Source organism: Caretta caretta, chromosome 11, assembly GCF_965140235.1.
Source record: "Caretta caretta isolate rCarCar2 chromosome 11, rCarCar1.hap1, whole genome shotgun sequence".
NCBI lineage: Eukaryota > Metazoa > Chordata > Testudines > Cheloniidae > Caretta > Caretta caretta.
In genome coordinates this window covers 65,307,456-65,326,399 of record NC_134216.1, presented here as the reverse complement: position 1 = coordinate 65,326,399, position 18,944 = coordinate 65,307,456, and the positions used below count along the sequence as shown (strand labels likewise).

Genomic DNA, 18,944 nt, shown 5'->3' with positions numbered 1-18,944 from the left:
TTGGCCTTCTTGGCAACAAGGGCACACTGCTGACTCATATCCAGCTTCTCATCCACTGTCACCCCTAGGTCCTTTTCCGCAGGACATAAACTGAAATGTCTGTTCCACAGGTGCACTAGTCCACGGGCACAATATTCCCGAATGAGGTCATTGTATCTTCTGACTCGCTGAAATACAGATTAGGATCAGGAAACATGCACCTTCATTCTGCCCCTGTGTAGCTCTCTATTCCCTTGTTTTCATGCCAACATGGAGGTATAAAGCATATGGAAGCAGACAGGGTCCAAGTGCACATGGAATAGCTGCCTGCAAATGTATTTTAAAAACCTATTCGTGTCCAAAATAGTAAACATATGGCACTGAGCTGAAAAGGAATATACTGATGAAATTCCTCCCAATGGGATCACCGTGTGTTCACTATTCTTGACAGTCAAGGATGATATTTGATAAGCAGTTTAAAGGCTAGCCATCGGTGTGCATTTGGGCTTTTTTCTCTTCTATGTATTGCTTGCACAAACAGCGCCAGTTTGGTACTGGCTCAATGGGCCCAAATCCCACTCAGTAATCTCAGTTACGCAAATGACGCCCCATTAAGTTTGGTGGGGCTGCATGGGGGCGACCGAGGATAGGACTGTTCACAAAAGGTAATAGAAGACTTTCTGCTCGGTTCCTGGATCCTGAGAGGAATCAAAGTATGGAGCTTGATTCCCAGCTGGTGTAATTCAGCATAGCTCCACTGACATCAGTGGTGTTACGCCAATTGACACTGGTTGAGGATCTGGCTGCTTATTAAGACCTGAGCTCCGTTCTGGTGCTCCAAACCTTGACCTACAGAGGAGAGCTGACATTTTGTTCCACAGGTTTTGCCCAGCTGTTGCAGAATAAAGAGCACCTATGAGTTGGTGTCTCAACCATAAGCTAAACGGGCCTGATACCAGGCAGGGCAGGCACACCTGTATCTGCAATGCTACAAGCCGGACAACAGCTGTGCTGAAGGGCAGAGGTGGCGAGAGATAAGGGCTGAGATGAAGAAGGGGTAATCCATCAGCAACACTGGAAGGTCCTACTACTCCCATCACCTGCAATACAAACAAAGCACATCACCAGCACTGACTACTGCAATTCCACCCATGGCATACCCTCCAACATTTGTGAAAGAGAAACAGGTACACTTCAGATGGTGTGGGACTGGGGTGCTCGGGGAGCAGGAGTGCCTCCGAATGCCTCATGGCAGCTGGGGCCACAAAGGAGAAGGGATGGTTCTAGCAGGGAAAGGGTGGAAAGGATAGGGAACCTCTACAGGGAAGCCAGAGGGGGTGGACAGAGCACACAGGGAAACTGGTACATTTCATGAATGTACCCAGTACCAGCCCTGAGTAACCAGCACTGGACTGGTAGAACAGGTAGAGTTGGTGGGTATGCCATGTAGCTACTGTATTCCATGGGAAAATGTAATACAAGCAGGAAGTTTGCAATTAACTTGTAACTCTTTTCCTTCCCTTGCTGATCTCTTGGAAGAATAATGTCCTGAGGTTGATCCAGTATTAGCCAGATCCAGGCCCAGTTTTGTACAATGTTCAGACTCTCCGTAAGCACAATGTATTATTGGGGACTCTGGTTTGTAAAATTAACTGAACTAACCTCTCAACCCACATGACAAATTTAGGCTTAAATTCAGAGGTGAAAACCCCCTATTCTTTTCATTTAAAGGCTTCCCCATGTTCCTGGCTACCATTTTTGGGGGGGCTGTTTGCTGCTACTGGTGCAACACTGAGTAGTGTGAAGGGTCAAATTTTCAAAGCTGGCTCCAGACAAAAGGTCTCCAAATAGCCATTGAGCAAACATGGCTGCCACAACAACGAAGGAGCCACCAGAACTCCTGCCATTGTTGGAGCTCCCCGCCACCCCCTTGCGTTGTATGTAAACGCTCTGTGGATCCGGAATGAAGATAAAAATGTGGATGAATGCCAACATGGCCAAGGTAGAAATGCGTTTTTATTTTGTTTTTAAGCTCTTCGGCGCAATCATCGACTTCATCAGCTTTTCCAAAGCATCAAAAAAAAAAAAAAAAAAAAAAAAAAGGCCACACATTTTCATTCTAGAACTCAAAGTCGATATTTTTAACCCAAATGAAACTAAAAATGCTACTATATCCATTTCCCTCAATATTGGTATTTCTTCCAACTCAGACTGAAACATCCTCCGCAGGCATAAACGGTCATAGCTCCATTGACTTGATACTTCCTAGGTATCATGGTCTTAGAAGCAATATTACATGTAACTATTGCTTATCACTATCAAATGGTCAGACAGGCTCCAAGAGTTCTGGGCATACCATCTCTCTAGTCACGAAAACCACAAAAGCTGTCTGTGCTCAAGTATAAAACACACACCAACATTATTGTGTATTGATTAAGGATGAGAACTGAACATTGTACACAAAAGCCTGCACTAGATCAAACCAGGGACATTACAAATGGCAGAGTGAATCTACTCATGTAACCCTCTAACTAGCCACTCAATGCCCTTTTACAGAGCAGTAAAGTTTCCTTCCCGGCTATAAACTGAAACTGCCCCTAGTCCCACCCTCCCATTGCTACCAGGTGTGTGCAGTCTCCACCACCCCACTCTCCAACTTGCAGCCCTCAACTCTCAGCGCAACATGCAGAGGTGGATTTTCAAAGTGGTGTGTGGGAAGTAACACAAATAAATCACTTGACCCTGGGGATCAGTCCCTGTATCTTCCCATGCACCACTTTAAAAATGTACCTCACTATCTCTAGTGTCACCTGGGAAGTCTGCTTGCACAGGTGGATAGGTGACAGGAAAAGGGATCAACTTTAATCTTCAGTCCAGAAAAGTCAACAGCAGAATGAAGCTTAGCAAAGGTTCATAATATTGCCACTTGGCTACTCACCAGATTGACACAGACATTGATCAGTGACCTAAGGTGAGGCAGGAAGGATATGATTGGCTGCCTCTGAAGTGTCAAACAAACCCCTTCAATCAAATTGCTGGCAGGCTCCCACTCAACCTGTCGCCTGGAATACAACAGTAGTTGCCGTTAGCTGTTTGGCTCCCCCACCAGACACACCGAAACAAGGTGACTGATACACGGTGACTCCAACAAGGAACGTTTAAGACAGCAACGACATCCATGATGGCAACAAGGTGCATTCCAGGGGTAACAGTTTTACCCACGTTGTTCAGAGAACACACTGGGAGTTAGAGATGAGACTGGGAAGGTAGCAGAGGCACTCCTGCCCCGCTGGATTAGTGACACAAAAACCGTCACAACAAAAACAGAGAAAGAGAGAGAGAGAGAGGATGAATGGATTGCAATTCAAACCCTAACTTTTCCCCTTTGCAAGCGAGCCTGTGAGTGCAAGCTGGGACATCCACGAGACAGCCAGCTCAGATGAACTTGTCTGATGACTGCTGCTTGCTTTACACTTAGGGAAGCTGGTCTGCCATTGCGGAGGCAGACTGACACAGTCATTCCACTCGGGCTTGTGAAATCCCTGTTGATTTAATGTAGACTTCACCATAAAATCTTGAGTGGAACAAACTCCAGTACTTAGGAATATCTCCTCCCCCACTATTGCACAGCCTAGTCTGCTATATTGTGGGGACTCCCACTTAGCCTGAGCCCAGAGCACAGACAGACGGAACACTACAGACTTCACCTTCTGCACCCCCCCCTCCCCCCAGCAGGACAGAACCAATAATTTGCCTTAACTACATCCCTTACTGATTGCTTTTTCCTTTATAGTGATTTTAGAGTCTGTAAAAGGAGCCAGATTGAGAGCCCTGGAGACAGAAGATCTCTTTTACCAGTTACAACACAGGCAGCATCCATGTGCTTCCCATGGCCCTGATCCCCAGAGGCGGTCTCTTTGGATGGGAGTATACCTCCCAAGTCTGTGCGGCAGGGTGAGTAATCCCTGGATGCTGGGGGCAAGGATGAGGCAGACACTGTGTTACTAGAGGATGTGGTACTACTGAATCAGATTCCCAGTCAGATTCCATGGTAGACTTCTTAAAAGGTTCCTTTGCCCAGGGAGTACCAGGTATGCAGTATGTAAGCCAGATACTGTACCACAGATATATACCTGGGGACACGTAGGTCAATCCCTGTCAGGATTTCCCCTAACAGGAATGCCCTCCAATAGCGAACCTGTACTCTGACGCGTATACCATCCAGATCAGACTCAGACTCCCATTTCTGAGCTGGACACCTATAGGAAGCTGTTCAAAACCTACAAATGGGTCCAGTGAGTCCCAGTGGCCTGCTCCTTTAAGCAGCAGCACTGAGCTGGACCGGTGCTTGCAGCCCTGCTCACCATGTAATAGGCTGACTGGCCAAACTATGTGAAAGCTGGTTCGTGCATTTGGGTCAGCTGGTAGAAGGAAGGCGAGAGACCCAGCAGCTCCTCCTGTGCCTGGGCCTGTCAGAAGGCGCGATTCTAGTCAGGTGGATTTGTACAGGTGCAGCTGGAGTTACTGTGAGGCTATGGCAGGGGTTCCAGCTGCTCAGCAACCTGTGAACAGGTTACAAAGAGAGGGGGGCTTTTGGGAATTTGTTTTAAAAACCCTGGGCTGCTTTTTTGGACCCAAGATGAAGAAGGGATGGTAGAAAAGACAGCAAGATAATGGCAAAAAACAGCACTGGCAAGATGAGGCGGCATTAAAAGTGGGTCCCAATTCCCTGCCAAGGCAGGGTTTTATAAAAAAGGTTTCTTTTAATGAAGGGGAATGCAGTAGGAAGGCGGGAGAAGAGGGGCAGGGAGAAAGATCATATCTCCCCATCTCGCTTGGTGCCTGCGGCATTCCTCATAATCAGAATTTCAGATGTTCTACGGTGGGATCAATGGTATTTGAAAGAGAGTAGTTCAGTCTCCATACCCTTCCATCCTTGGACTCTCAGCTAACACTACTAACAAGGTTACCAACTCAAGGAAACTGTCATGGTGGTTTTTGCAATGTGGGCATTTGTCCAGAAGGGATCGGACTGAGACCACCAACTCCTTTGACACAGGCCACCCAAAGGCCATCAGATGGGAATTTTTATGCTACTAACCTGGACTGGAGTCACATGAGTGAGGTCGAAAGGCCCCATGTTCAATTATCATTCCTTGGAGCCTCCCATATTGCTTCTTGTGATGCTGCTTTCACCATTCACCTGCTAGAGGAACTTCCTACACTCATGTCTTCCATTGCCAGGTGCATTTGAATGGTACTACAGGCCAAGACTATTTTTGATCATTTGTACAGAGCCTTACAGGATTGATATTGTAACCACGGACTTTAAAAATACTCTTCCCATTAATTTAACTTTATGTTTTTTAAAACAGCAAATGTAAAAGACACAGAGAGATAATGAGAATCTTTATAGCCTCAAGACTTATTTTGGGAGAGAGGGTGGTGTTAGATTTCCATGATTTCTTATGGGTCATTCTCAGTAAAATATGCATTTCCTCTATTGCTGCCCGGAAGCCGGCACCAAGAAAAATGGCGACATAAATATACACCAACAGGAGAAATGCGTCTTTGTTTTGTTTTGCTGTAAAAATTCAGTGCAGCATGACACTGTCAATAAAATGACATACCCTTACTTCAAGGCTTGCAACATCAGAAACGGACCCAAAGGTTTCCGTTACACCTGCTCACCTCAAAGTAGGCATCTTGTGAATTTTATTGAACATACGATCCAATCGCTTTAAGATGAGGATAAGGGCAGGTCTCACGGCCTCGGCTGTCCAGTCGGTGATGGGCAGCATCTCCATGATGTAGCGCCGGAGCCCGCGGCTTTCCATCGTCTGGGTGTCATAAGGTGCCAGCTTCAGAAGGGAATGTGCAATTTCTGCCAACCTAAAATTATGGCTTGTTAAGAGGGAAATCTGATACTCTGCAACGTGAGCTTCTCCACCGCCTGGTGGAGGTATCACCAATCTCTTTTAACAGAAGGATATTTGAGGTAAGAGCACTGCAATTTAAACTCTTAGGTCAAATGATCACACATTCCTGGCCCCTTAAGAAGCTTCTTGTGGAACCAATATTTATTCATGTTCATGTATGGTATATAAGGAATACATCATCATGTGGATAGTAGATTGGTAAATTGCACCAAAAGGAACATAAAGAAAGGCTAGTTCATGTTATTAAAACAGTGGTATCATAGTATCTGTGTTCAGTTGATAATAATATATAATATGGGCAATCCCAGTGAAGGGTATTTGCTAGCTTGCTGCAATCACCTGTAATGTGTCAGTGAAGCTGGAGTGGTTTGTCTTTTTGTAATGTTACCAGGTCAATATAGGGGGATGACTATGTGGATTTTTGTGCAATTTAGATGCATTTAACTTTAAAAAATAATGTGGTTCACAGATCCATGTAATCTGTGTTATGTATATAGGATTATTTCTCCCAACATGCTTCATTTTGTTTCTCCCACTAGCCTCACTTATTACTTTTTTGGCTCTTTCTGACTCTCCCAGATAGCCATGCTTATGGGGTTTCAGTATCTCCCACCAGCGCCCCGGCAGCATTTACCTCATGCTTGGAATATGAAAAGCAGTTAAACAGATACTTGAAGACTTGCTGTAATTTTTTTTGATGTGCTGAAATTGACACATTCCCACAAAATGTTTCCATTTTGACAAAACTAAATTGTCCAACAGAAAACTGTTCTGTTGAAAACTGCTCAGCTAGCTCTAGTAACAACCTTGGAAAGGTGAATCTTGGGGACCAGTACTGTGTGTTGGAAGGGTGTTTCCTCTTAGGCTTCAGGTGCTTTTCTAGCTCTGTCTCAGGCTGAAATTAATGTACTATGCAATGGCTGAAGGATACTAAAGCAGAGATACAGCTCCTAGCAGGAAGCCATAACCCAGATAGCGTAGGGAATGTACTGTCTGAAATCTTGTTGCTATGTAGTGCCAAAATGCCACAGCTCCTTAACTCTGTGAAATCCACCTTTTGGAAGCACTGTCATTCTTGAATGAATTTAACTTATGGTTAAAAAGCTTGGCACTATTCCATATTTTTTCTGCATAGGTAGGGATTATTTTATGGTCATTTATAATATTATTAACAATGTGGTAATAGGGATTTGAAAAAGCCCCATGATCTTCTTTTACCTGCACATTAACAAAAATCTCCCCCTCTCCCCCCAGTCATATATTGTTTTGGCGAAGGTGATTGGGAGTTTAGATCTACACAGAGAATCCTAATGGCTATCAGCTTTTGTGGCTAAGTTTCTTACTTTTGATTCAACAATGGCACTTGAAATAAATCCAAACACATTCCCTTTGCTGTTTAGACACCCTAAGCATGGATCTGATTTTAATGCAAGTTGGTTAGGCAAAATAGTCACCTACTGTATCTTATTATATGTGACTATAATCAGTTTTATCCGGCAAGCTTTAAATTCTAAAGACAGTCTATAGCGTACAAGTGTATTTTAAAAAAAATCTTTGTAGCTGAGATTTGTTCTTTGAATCTGAGACTGGATTTTCCCATCCCTTCCTCAGAACAGTCCACTAAAGCTCCAGGGACCCTCCCAGCTCTCAAAGGGGAACCCTCAACATTTCCACTATAAATTCTTTGGAGAAAAAGATGATCCACCATTTGATTTCATGCTAACTATGGATGAGACTGTATTTGTTTCAATCCCAGCAAGCCAGTCATTTCTAGCACTGAAACTGAACCAGCAATTTCCTGGAGCAGTAGAGGAGTCACATTACTCATAGCTAGCTTACACTGTGACTTCAGTGATTCAGGCCCTCAGCTCCATTATGATAACTTCTGATCTCTTAAGGACTTCCACCTTGGAAAATAGGCAGAAATGACCATGAGCAGTTTTACCACCTACTCCCCTACTTCCTGATTCATTATAATCTTTCAACAAAATTCACTGATGACACTATTAAGTCATCTGATGAACGATACAAAGATGGGCTTAGTTCAGTGACTCCAACACATACAAACTCATGAAAATAAAGTTTCCATATTAGTATAAAACAGAAAATAGTCCCAGCCTGTGCAAATTGAGACACCTTATACTGTGTGCAAAGGCAAAACAAGGATATCAATGTAATATGGAAGATCCACACCCCTCACTTAATGTTATGCTATGAGCTAAATCCTTGCATTGGATGTACATTCCTGAGGCTCACTGAAGTCAATATGAAATATTTGGAGAATTTGTACTGCAACAAAATAGGGCCATACAAATAATTATTCCTTCCTATTTTTGATATTCTCTAGCACTTACTTTCCAGAGGAGAATATATTACAATGATCTACACACTGCCAGACCACACACGTCCACCTGTATTTAAATCAGTTTATGTTCCAGCCATGCACCACACAAGAATTTCATGCATCTACTGTAAGAAGGAAGTCCTGTGTTGAAGAGTTAACCACTAACCACTAAATACGACTCTCTTTACTGTACAGAAAAAGGCATTCTGTTCGGATCGTACATAAAAAATGGAGGTGAAATTGCAGGAATTTGCAAAACAAAATCTAAATTAATATTACACAAAAATATTGTGATTTTCATCCAGAGACCTCTATCTATGAAAGAAGCTGTCTGGCAAATTCTTTGGGATAGGTTCTGCATCCCACTGCAGCACCTCTGGATGTCTCCAGTGGTGCAAATTGTCCATAAAAAGCACAGATCTGCCTTCTGAGGATTCCCTTTGTGTAAGGGGAATCTCTGGGTGGCACAGAGCTGGACTGGTGAGTCTACACCAGCCCCTATACCCCAACCTCCAGTGTAAGGGTGAAAGGATATCTGATTGGGGCCTGGATATAACTGGCTGCCAGAATGTCCCTTTGGGACTGTGGGCAGCCTAATATAATTCAGAGCTCTACTTTACTCTGGAGATCAAGCCAGCCCCAGGAATGGGGAAGCAGAAGATTGGTTTAAAACCATCTTTGCTCCCTTCCCAGTGAATCTGGCCTATCAGTGTTTAGTCGCTTTTAGTTCAAGGAACAATCCTGAAGCGTCCAATGATATCCTCTGAAAGCATTCAGATACTCTCAAGTTATGGTGAGAGCTACATTAAAACTGCCCCATATTAGTCCTGGTTTTCATTGTATAACAAGATACAGTACAGACAATTATATAAGAATGACAACACTGGGTCAGACCAAAGGTCCATCTAGCCCAGTATCCTGTCTTCTGACAGTGGCCAATGCCGGGTGCCGCAGAAGGAATGAACAGAACAGGTAATCAAATGATGCATACCCTGTTGCCCATTCCCAGCTTCTGGCAGAGGCTAAGGACACCATCCCTGCCCATTCTGGCTAATAGCCATTGATGGACCTATCCTCCATGAACTTATCTAGTTCTTTTTTGAACCCTGTTATAGACTTGGCCTTCACAACATCCTCTGGTAAGGAGTTCCACAGGCTGACTGTGCGTTGTGTGAAAAAATACTTCCTTTTGTTTCTTTTAAACCTTCTGCCTATTAATTTAATTTGGTGACCCCTAATTCTTGTGTTATGAGCTTCCTTGTTTACTTTCTCCACACCAGTCATGATTTTATAGACCTCTATCATATCCCCCCTTAGTCGTCTCTTTTCCAAGATGAAAAGTCCCAGTCTTATTAATCTCTCCTCATACAGCAGCCGTTCCATACCCCTAATCATTTTTGTTGCCCTTTTCTGAACCTTTTCCAATTCCAATATATCTTTTTTGAGATAGGGCGACCAAATCTGCACACAGTATTCAAGATGTGGGCATACCATGGATTTATATAGGGGCAATATATTTTATTACCAGGGATCACTCCGAAAATACCTATGCGATCAGAACACACCTGCAGCGCAGATAGAACCAAAAATACCCAATAGGATGTCTTTCCACCTGCAGATTATTTTTCATTATTATATCAAATATTATACATGCCCCACCCACGTGGAAAAATAATGATCAAGCAAGTACTGCATGTTTTAGTGACTCTCGAGACAATTGCCAACTTCAGCAAAGTACTTCATAGTATGAACTTCTGCCACTGGTTGTGAGTGTATGAAATCTCCAGAAAATGCACAGGGAATCAGACACAATCTAGGGAACACCGAATACATTTTCTGCAAGACTCTGCCAGCGTGACAAGAGTAATTGTGGGATAAGGAAGGAGATTGGGCTTCTTAGAACAAAAAAAAAAAAAAAAAAAAGCAAGTGGTTACTTTGGTTTTATGAAAAATTAAGAATCAGGGAATGAAAATGGCAAATCCCTGAGATGAACCCACTTCCCTATATGTCTGTGTTCAGAATTCTCCTCCCTCTGCATTCATAACTCTAGTACACACTTTCCACTCCTTAGGGTACTAGAACTTGCTGTCTTTCCCCATCCCCTCCTCCTCATGATTCATCTCCCTTTTTGTGGAACTGAAGCAAGTTGACAAGATATCCTGATTGGAAGCCTACTGAAATAGCCCGTTCTCAAGGCTGAGCGATGTAAATTGCTCAGTCAGCCTTGCCCTTGGAATTGAATACAGCATTCTGTATACAGAGCGTGCATTTCTTCACCGTTATACAGACAAGCACACATAGATTTGTACAGTGAGTGGAGTACCTCATGTGAGACTTAACATCCAGCAGCTCCAGGGAAGTTACCCTGGGCTCTCCAGCCAGGTTCTGCAATATCTTCAGCCTAGGGCCACAGTGCTTATAGAACTCAGTGCAGATATTCAGTAGGGACTCCCTGGGCCTCCTGAATTCCTCCCTAGCAATTCGCTCGTCCAGCTCCTCCCGGGGGAGACCCTGGCCTTCCTCCAGCAAGTGAAGGTTTTCCCTGGGGATTAAAAAAAGTGAGGGTGTATGATGTATAGCTGGAAGATGACACAAACAGCTTGGTAAATGAGGAGATTGTAATGAACCCCTCCTCCATAACAGGTAGGGCTGTATTTCGGTAGGTAATCACTGCTCTGCAAAAGGAAGACAAAGCAGCTGGCGTTTGTAGTAAGGAGAGAGAGAGAGAGAGAGAGAGAGTGCGATTGTTACCTCCAGGACCCTCCTGAGAATTAGCTTTGAAATACCTTCTGCTGGTTTCCCCTGAAACAGCATCCCTTGTCTCAATTACTGTAAGTGGAACCCGATGAACTAGGAATCCATCTCGGAGGAGTTCATCACAAGATGCCAGGGAAAAGGGGTGTAGGTCTTACTGTACCTGATAAAGTGTAGTTTGGCTCCTTGATCCGGGTACCTGGGAAGTGAAAATGCAGACACTGTGATTCCAAATAGGAATTCAGGAACATCAGAATTGCCATATTGGTTCAGATCCTCTGCCTCACAGTGTCCAGTATCAGATACTTCAGGGGAAGGTGAAAGAAACCCCACAGTAGACAGATGAGAGCTAGGCTGCTCCCCAGAAAAATCTCATCCTAATCCATAATAATTAGAGATTGGCTTAAACCCTAAAGCATGAGGTTTTATATCCCACTCAAAACTTCTTTTTAAAGTGTTTACTGTTGTCCTTTTTCTGGGTTACAAGACAAAGAGAACATAAGCTTTGTGTTTTTGGAGTCTACATCATCTGGTATTTTGCATAATTTTATCATGCCCCCTCTTCTTCATCTCCTTTGGAGGGTAAATTATCCCAGTTTTTTCAATCTATCTTCATATGAGGGCTGTTCCCTTCCCCTAATCATTCTCATTGCCCGTCTCTGAACCCCGTTGGTTCTGCCAGAGCCTTTTGACATATGGTAACCAGAACTACACACAGTATTCCAGGTGAGGGCATATCATTGTTTTATAGAATGGCATTATCATATTTCCCATAACTGTCTACCTCCTAACATTTTATTTTGTGAGAACAGCTCTCAACTAATGGAGAAACTCTTCTAACATGAGTTGGGTTTTTGTTTTGTTGTTGTTGGGTTTTTTTGCTTTTGACTCCCAGGAAGAATAGTTCGGAAGCTGGAACAGTGATCAAGTCTTGTATCACTAGACTCCTGCTGTCACCACTGAGTTTCTGTTATGAGGAAAACATCACAGAGAAAACAAATTTGAAACATGGAGCTTTAGAAAAAAATATTTTGAATAGCTTTTAGAACACTGAAAATTCTCTATCAGAAAAGTCTGGAGATTTCAGCCACGAAGATTTTCCAACTACACAATATCAGAGTCTCTAGACAGACAATTTAACAATCTGTCAGGACACAGTTTTACTGTAATTGTAGTCCAATTTTTGAAGACTAATAAAATGAGCATTGGCTAAGATTTTTACTACCTTTGTATCCTACTTTTAGACTGCAATCAGTGGATGGGTGCCTCAATTCCACGGCTTAATGCACTGATTTCAGTGACTGGACTAGATTTGTGCCCTAAACATATACATGTTGTCACACTGTGGTATGGAGGAGTAGTGTGGAGAACTGGGGTTGTATACCTAGCTAGTTCAATGTGGGGAGAAGAGATAGGGACCAATCTAGATTATCTTTAGAAAATGGTTCTCTTTATTTATATGCAGCCCATGGGGCTAGTCTGGATCACCCATTGCACGTACAAACACAACATTTGCCATCTAAACCACACAGATACCGCAAGGGAAATAGAATTCAGAACAGAACCTTTTGCTACAAAAACACTGGCTTCTACCGCTTGCATTAAAGGAGAATTTTCCTTAGCTGTTGGTAATACCTGGACTTGTAACCTCTTTGTAGGCTAGCAATGTGACAAAATAGAATCTGACCACAGAAACGTGTAACGTATCCAACAGAGAGATACGTTAGCCAGCTGTGCACTCCACACAGATTCATAAAATCCAACGATTTGTACCAGGCTTTTGTGCCTGTGCTTTTGTGCCTCTCTACAATGTAATATCCAGAGGTTTTGTGCTCACAGCAGCCTCATGTGAACTGCCTTGCCATGAGTGATAGAGCAGTGTAATGGGCGACACCTCCACTGGGTTTTAGTTAAACAACCCTTCAGACTTTCCTTTCCTTATTTTCTTCCTGGTGTTTTCAAACAAAGTAGGGAAAAAACAACACATCAATATCTGCTCTCTCCTGCATTCTGTGCCACCCTCTCCCTTGCTGTTTCTGCCTAGCAGCAAAGGGAACCAGATAAAGGCAACTGTAAGAAGATGATCATAAAGGAAAAGCAGCAAGTAAACTAGTGAAAATGCAAATCCCCATTCATTTCAACTGGAAATGCAGTACGGTTCAGTCACATTGTCCTAAAATGAGAATCCAGGACTGGACTAGATTCTTACTTAGCAGTTGCTTACTTAGCAGTTCATTTTGGGGCTTTGTTTTCTCTTCAGGCCTTGTCATCCTTAGTGACTGATTGCTCTCTCCCACACATAGTGCCTTCAGAACTGTTCCCAGAACACAGAACAGACCCTGCACTTCAAAACTCCAACAGAGGCTAGTGGGAGCAATGGATTGAAAAAAAAAAACCCAATGGAATTACCTAGTATTCACCCCAGCTGACATGGTGTGGTTGGCTGTTGTGGCTCCTTTATGGCCTTGGTCACACCTGCTCATTTGAGGGGCAGTCATGGGCCTGTACAAAAAAGATCAATAACATATTGAAGACAATCTCTCAGAACCAGACTGGGCTCTTCAGCCATGACCTGGTAAAACACAGTGCTAATTTTACCGAGGGTGAGCGCGGCCACTATACACTAGCACGCTATGTGTGCATCACAGCTTCACAGTATGCAGTTCCCTGGACTCACGTTATCCAGCGAGTTACAAAGTACAGTCTGTAGTCTGACTGCCACAGGGGTTACCTAGTGAGAACTTCCACGCTGTACAAGAGGGCCTGCAGGGAAGTGGCAAGAGCAGCCGTAGCAGCAATCTCCTCACGAGCAGCTGGCACCGTCTCCACTTGTGAGGTCTGCCTCTTCAGTTTCTGCAGGTAACAGGGAACCAGTGCTTCCAGGACCATCAGCATCTGGAGGCTGGGACAATAGAAACCACACAACCTTGCTAGACAGGAGTGTGCTGCAGAGTGAAATTCACTTCAGGCAGAGGTTTGAGAGTCCAAAGGCAACCCAAGGGCCACTGGATCTCACCTCAGGCTGTGATTTCATATCTCACTAGCTAAACAGGGTTGGGCTTGAGAGGTACTTGGATGGGAGACCCCGCTGAAGGAAATCCAGGTGGTGCAGGAAATGAATATAATACAATTACTTGGTTTCAAGACAGCACCTTTAGTCTGAGGATCTTGAAACCCTTTACAAAGGTGGTTGAGTTATACCTGTTCAAATATAGGCCTAGAGATGCCATGCAATTGTGTAACGCCCTAATTTGCATATCTGGTTCATATGCATTCTCTCATTCCAATACACTCATTTTCCCTCCCAAAGATTCCTTTTCTCTCAGGCTTCCCTCCTGAATTCCCTCCATACCTGCTTCCCTCTGTTTCCCCAATTCTCCTCCCCTCTGTGTTTGTCTGCCTCTTCTCTCTGGCTCTGCTCCTTCCCTCACGTTCCCCCTCCATGACCACAGAGACCCTAAACCAGACAGCGGTCCCCAACCTTCTTGTGGCTATAGATAGATGGCTAGAGTGACTGCCTTTCTAGTGCTGCTCTGTCCATCACGCTGCCCGGGGCTTGAGTCATATGGCTGTTGGCAGCCTGGGAGCTGTGCTCTACAAAAGGCGCCTATGGGTTGAGAACTCTTCGGGGTCTCTATGATTTAGAGTCCCAGAGCAGACATCCAGGACCCTAACCACAAAGCATATTCCCCATACAGATGCCCTCCTTGACCAGTGAAAGTGGTTAGACAGTAGCAGATGCTTGAGGTATGTTCCAGGCGCCCAGGATGACTGAACACAGCTGAGTTTCCTATCATCATGCCTATGTTACTGATGGTAAAGCGAGGCATAGAAGGGCTAGGTGACCTGCCCAAGGTCACACATCATGTCTGTGGCAGTCAGGAACAACCCAGGTCTCCTGACTCCCACTCCCAAATTATTTCTGTACCAGTGCCCCAGCAAGGTGTTAAGGGAGGGACAGTGCTTGCTGCTGGAGGTGCTTTCTTTCAAATGAGATACGAAAACAAAGTCTTGTCTGCTTGTATTTATTAAAGCTTTCTTGCAAGAATAGGGCTGTAATGAGTTAACAGCCAGTTTTAACCTGGATAATTGCCAGAGATGTGCTGAGTACACAGAGGTTTTATTTAAATTCCCAAACTTTTCACTAAAGAACATTACAAATACAGCACGTTTCACCAACTTTAAACTCTTTTTTTTTTTTTTAAGCAGAAGAAGATTGTGAACAGACAACACTTCCTTCTAAAAACCAAAAAGCAGCCATGCTTGGAATCCTCTTGCATAATCTTTACCTCACACCCCAAGCTATTATTTTTCCTTTCCAAGCATGCATAAACTAAGACAGAAACCAAAGAGATGTTACCTTCTAAATGATTCAGGAGCATATGCCACCACAGTTACACACAGTTTGATGGCTTCACTGATAGAAAAGGTCAGATCCTCATTCCCATAGCAGAAATCTGAGGGGATGAGAATAACTTATGCAAATGGTATAAATGGAAATGGAGGCAGGTGGAATTCATTCAAAGGGCGAGCATAAGGCCTATACACAACTTAGGTCCTAGTTTGAATTTCACCCACTGTCAATGTACTCTGATTTGCACATGAAAATAAAGGTTTTAATAACAAGTTTTGTTACTCAGCTAACTGCCATTTTACTAAAAATTGACATCAAATGTGACACTGACCACGTGGGACTTGTTTCACCCCCTGAAAATCAGGTCACTTTTATTTAAGTGCCTACATATGGATTTACAGCCAACATTTTCAAAAGAAGCTAGCAATTTTAGATATTTTTTTTCAAAAGCACTTAAGTCCCATTTTCAAAAGTGACTCAGGCACTTAGGAACCTGAATCTCATTGAAAGCCCAATGACTTAGACTCCTAAGTGGTCAGGTCATTTTGAAAATGGGACTTAGGTGCTTTTGAAAATGTTACCTTTCAGTGCCTCAATTTTTAGGTTCCCAACTCAAGACACTGCAAAGAGTCCAGATTTTCAGAGTGTGGATGCTCAGCACTTTCCGAAATTCTCTTAGAATGTCCCAAGTTGGACACCCAAAAATAGAGGCAACCAAAATTACTGGTCACTTTTGAATATTTGGGCCTTATGGGCCAGCATTTTCAAGAATTCAACTTTCATTAAGGCACCTATATGAAGGCCAGATTTTCACAAGTGCTCAAGTACCCTGGGACTCCCATTATGACACTTATGGGCAGATTTTCAAACAAGTTCAGCACACAATGCCCCCTTCTGAAAATCTGACTACTCATTTAGGTTTCTGAACTCTTTTGAAAATCAAATTCCAATTGTGGGTGTTGAGCAACTGAAAATCTGGTCAGAAGTGTCTGAATTGGGAAACCAAGTTTGAATTTTTTGCCTTATATTCTCATTTTAAACAATAAATCTGGGATTTTCAAAGGTTCCTAAGGGAATAAGGTGCCTAACTCCCTTAGGCAACTTTGAAAATCCAGCCAAGGAGAATTATAGAGCTTTTCTGGTCTAAATTTCTTTTAAAACTTAACAGGTTGAGAGATGCTGTATTGTGCAATTTGCTCCTGAAAGAGCAAGACAATATCAGAACCCCTTAATTATTTCATATGGTAATTAGTGGTACTGCTGTACAATACTGCTAAATCCCAGAATATAACCAACCTTTCCTGTAAATCTCAGAGGACTTCATGGTTCCTTGAACCCCATATTACCGGGATACCAGTAATGAAAAGCTTGTGTATAAGGTGAAACTAACTGTCTAAAATAGCTGAAAGATCCATACAGTAGCAGCAAACATTATTTCCCCACAAACAGCAAAGCAGCTGCATTGCTAAATGTAGCATCCCATTGCTTCGACTACTGAAGGAAGGGAGGATCCTTCATGTTTCTGAATAGCCCTAAGTAATGTCTTTAGAGATGGGCCAGAACCAAAACCTCAGAGCTGAACACCAGAGAACTGCTGATTGGTGTCCATGTCCATCCTGGGGATCTGATGCCTTTGTTTCTTGCCAGCATGGAGCAGAGTAGGGGACTGCATTGATTTTGTCTGCATGATGCAGCCTGTTTGGGATCTTTGTTCTTTACTCCCCATTGACAAAATTCAAAATGCCAGTGGCTGGTCTCAAACTTTCTCTCTCAGCACAACAGAAAATGCTTTTCAATGAAATAAATAACCCTTTATAAATAAATAAATATAATAAATAACCTAACGGACGACTGTGACAAACCTAACCTTCGCAGCTGGGTAAAGTGTAAGAAGCTGGTACTGCTGCACTCAAAAACAAAAAGCCTACAGCAAATATTACTGAGTCAACATATTAGATACTAAATAAATAATTATGTCTCTTGAATACAGGGGATAACAAAAGGAAGAATTGCTATTACCTAATGATTTGAGAGGCTTTTCAGCTTTCACCAGCTCTAAGATGTCCAAAATGTCAGGTGTATCTCCCTCTAGGGACTGCAGCAGGTCAAACAGGCACTGAGCTGACACTCCCTTGCTGGGTCCATTGTTTGTAGCATCCTGTTTAAATGACACCCATTTATTATTGATTTTTTTATTATTTTATTTGCATCCCAAGTGTCTTCATTTGCAGACAGAAACAGTTCAGTTTTAATCATGAGTTCATAGCATTTACAAGTTCAGTTCAGGAGTGTAATCATATAAAACAATATGTGCGCTGTATATGTGCGCTTTATTCTCCAAACAAAGGTAACGTGGTCTGGAAATTGAGTCTGGAAATTGTATATCTTTACTTCCAAAGGGTTCATTCAAGTGCTGCCCTCTGAAGTAATGGTGTCACAGATACTCAAGGTCCCTAACTCCCTCTGGGCCTTTATATTCACAATCATAGAATCATAGAAATGTAGGATTGGAAGGGACCTTGATAAGTTATCTAGTTCAGTCCCATGCACTGAGGCAGGACTAAGTATTATCTAGACCATCCCTGACAGGCGTTTGTCTAACCTGTTATTAAAAAACCTCCAGTGACAGAGATTCCAAAACCACAACAGGTGACTTGTTCCAGTACTTAACTGCCCTTACAGTTAGGAAGTTTTTCATAATGTCTAACCTAAATCTCCCTTGCTGCAATTTAAGCTCATTGTTTCTTTTCCAACATAAAATTATAGAATTGATGGTCACACTTTATATTAAGGTTCCATTTATAAATAGTTTATAAAAGGTTAATAAACAGTTAATCAATTGCTAGAGTCCAACAGGTGAATAGGTTGCTTATAACCATATATCATGTCTGTACCATGCTTACATCAGCTATTAATCATTTATTAACTCTTTATAAACCACTTAAAAAAGGAATTTAATATAAAGTATGACTGAATTTATCATACTGGATCAGATCATTAGAAATATAGATAGTTGGGTTTGCAGTGACTGGGAGAACTGCATAGTGAATTGCTGCAGGAAAGGCAGGAGAGAAGTTCTGGAAGCCACATTTAGGCTGCTAGGTAAGAGAGTGGAGGTTCTGGACTTTAATCTCTTACCTAGCAGAGTGAAGAGAGAGTGAATAAGGATAATGGAAACAGAAGGGTTACATGTGATTTTTGTTCTATAACACGATTTCTAAAGTTAACTTAGCAGTTTAACCCTTTGTCTCAATAAGTTTCTCTCACCCCTTTTTGCAGCATTTCAACCAAGCCGCCTGTCTCTTCCCAGTAACTGGGGTTCTCTCCCTCAGAAGTATCCTCAGTGCAAGAAGATACCATGACATCATCTGAAAGGAGGGTTCCAACTATGGGATCATTTTCCTCAACTCCAGTTGGATATTTTCCTTCCCTAAGACTTCCATCCTCCTCAATAGCACAGAGGCTGTCAGATTGGGTGTGAGACGGTTCTACTGTGTGCTGGAAAGTCTCATCTATGTACCTCTCTGTCTCCCTTAGCTCCTCCAGTTCAGCCACTCTCGTCTCCAGAGCCCG

The 18,944-nt window shown here is 42.9% G+C and overlaps 1 protein-coding gene across 5 annotated transcripts in view; it reads right to left on the bottom strand.

The window, feature by feature from the left end:
• UNC80 (unc-80 subunit of NALCN channel complex) overlaps positions 1 to 18,944 on the bottom strand; it is a 186,892-nt gene that overhangs the window by 26,808 nt on the left and 141,140 nt on the right. For all 5 annotated transcript variants that reach the window (XM_048869155.2, XM_048869158.2, XM_048869156.2 and 2 more), the window contains 9 exons: positions 17,391 to 17,529; positions 15,378 to 15,474; positions 13,749 to 13,919; positions 13,427 to 13,519; positions 11,181 to 11,216; positions 10,587 to 10,805; positions 5,671 to 5,871; positions 2,918 to 3,041; positions 954 to 1,079 (listed from right to left, as the gene is read on the bottom strand). In XM_048869155.2, the coding sequence (XP_048725112.1) occupies positions 954 to 1,079; positions 2,918 to 3,041; positions 5,671 to 5,871; positions 10,587 to 10,805; positions 11,181 to 11,216; positions 13,427 to 13,519; positions 13,749 to 13,919; positions 15,378 to 15,474; positions 17,391 to 17,529 (1,206 nt within the window). The remainder of the gene's footprint in view (positions 1 to 953; positions 1,080 to 2,917; positions 3,042 to 5,670; positions 5,872 to 10,586; positions 10,806 to 11,180; positions 11,217 to 13,426; positions 13,520 to 13,748; positions 13,920 to 15,377; positions 15,475 to 17,390; positions 17,530 to 18,944) is intronic.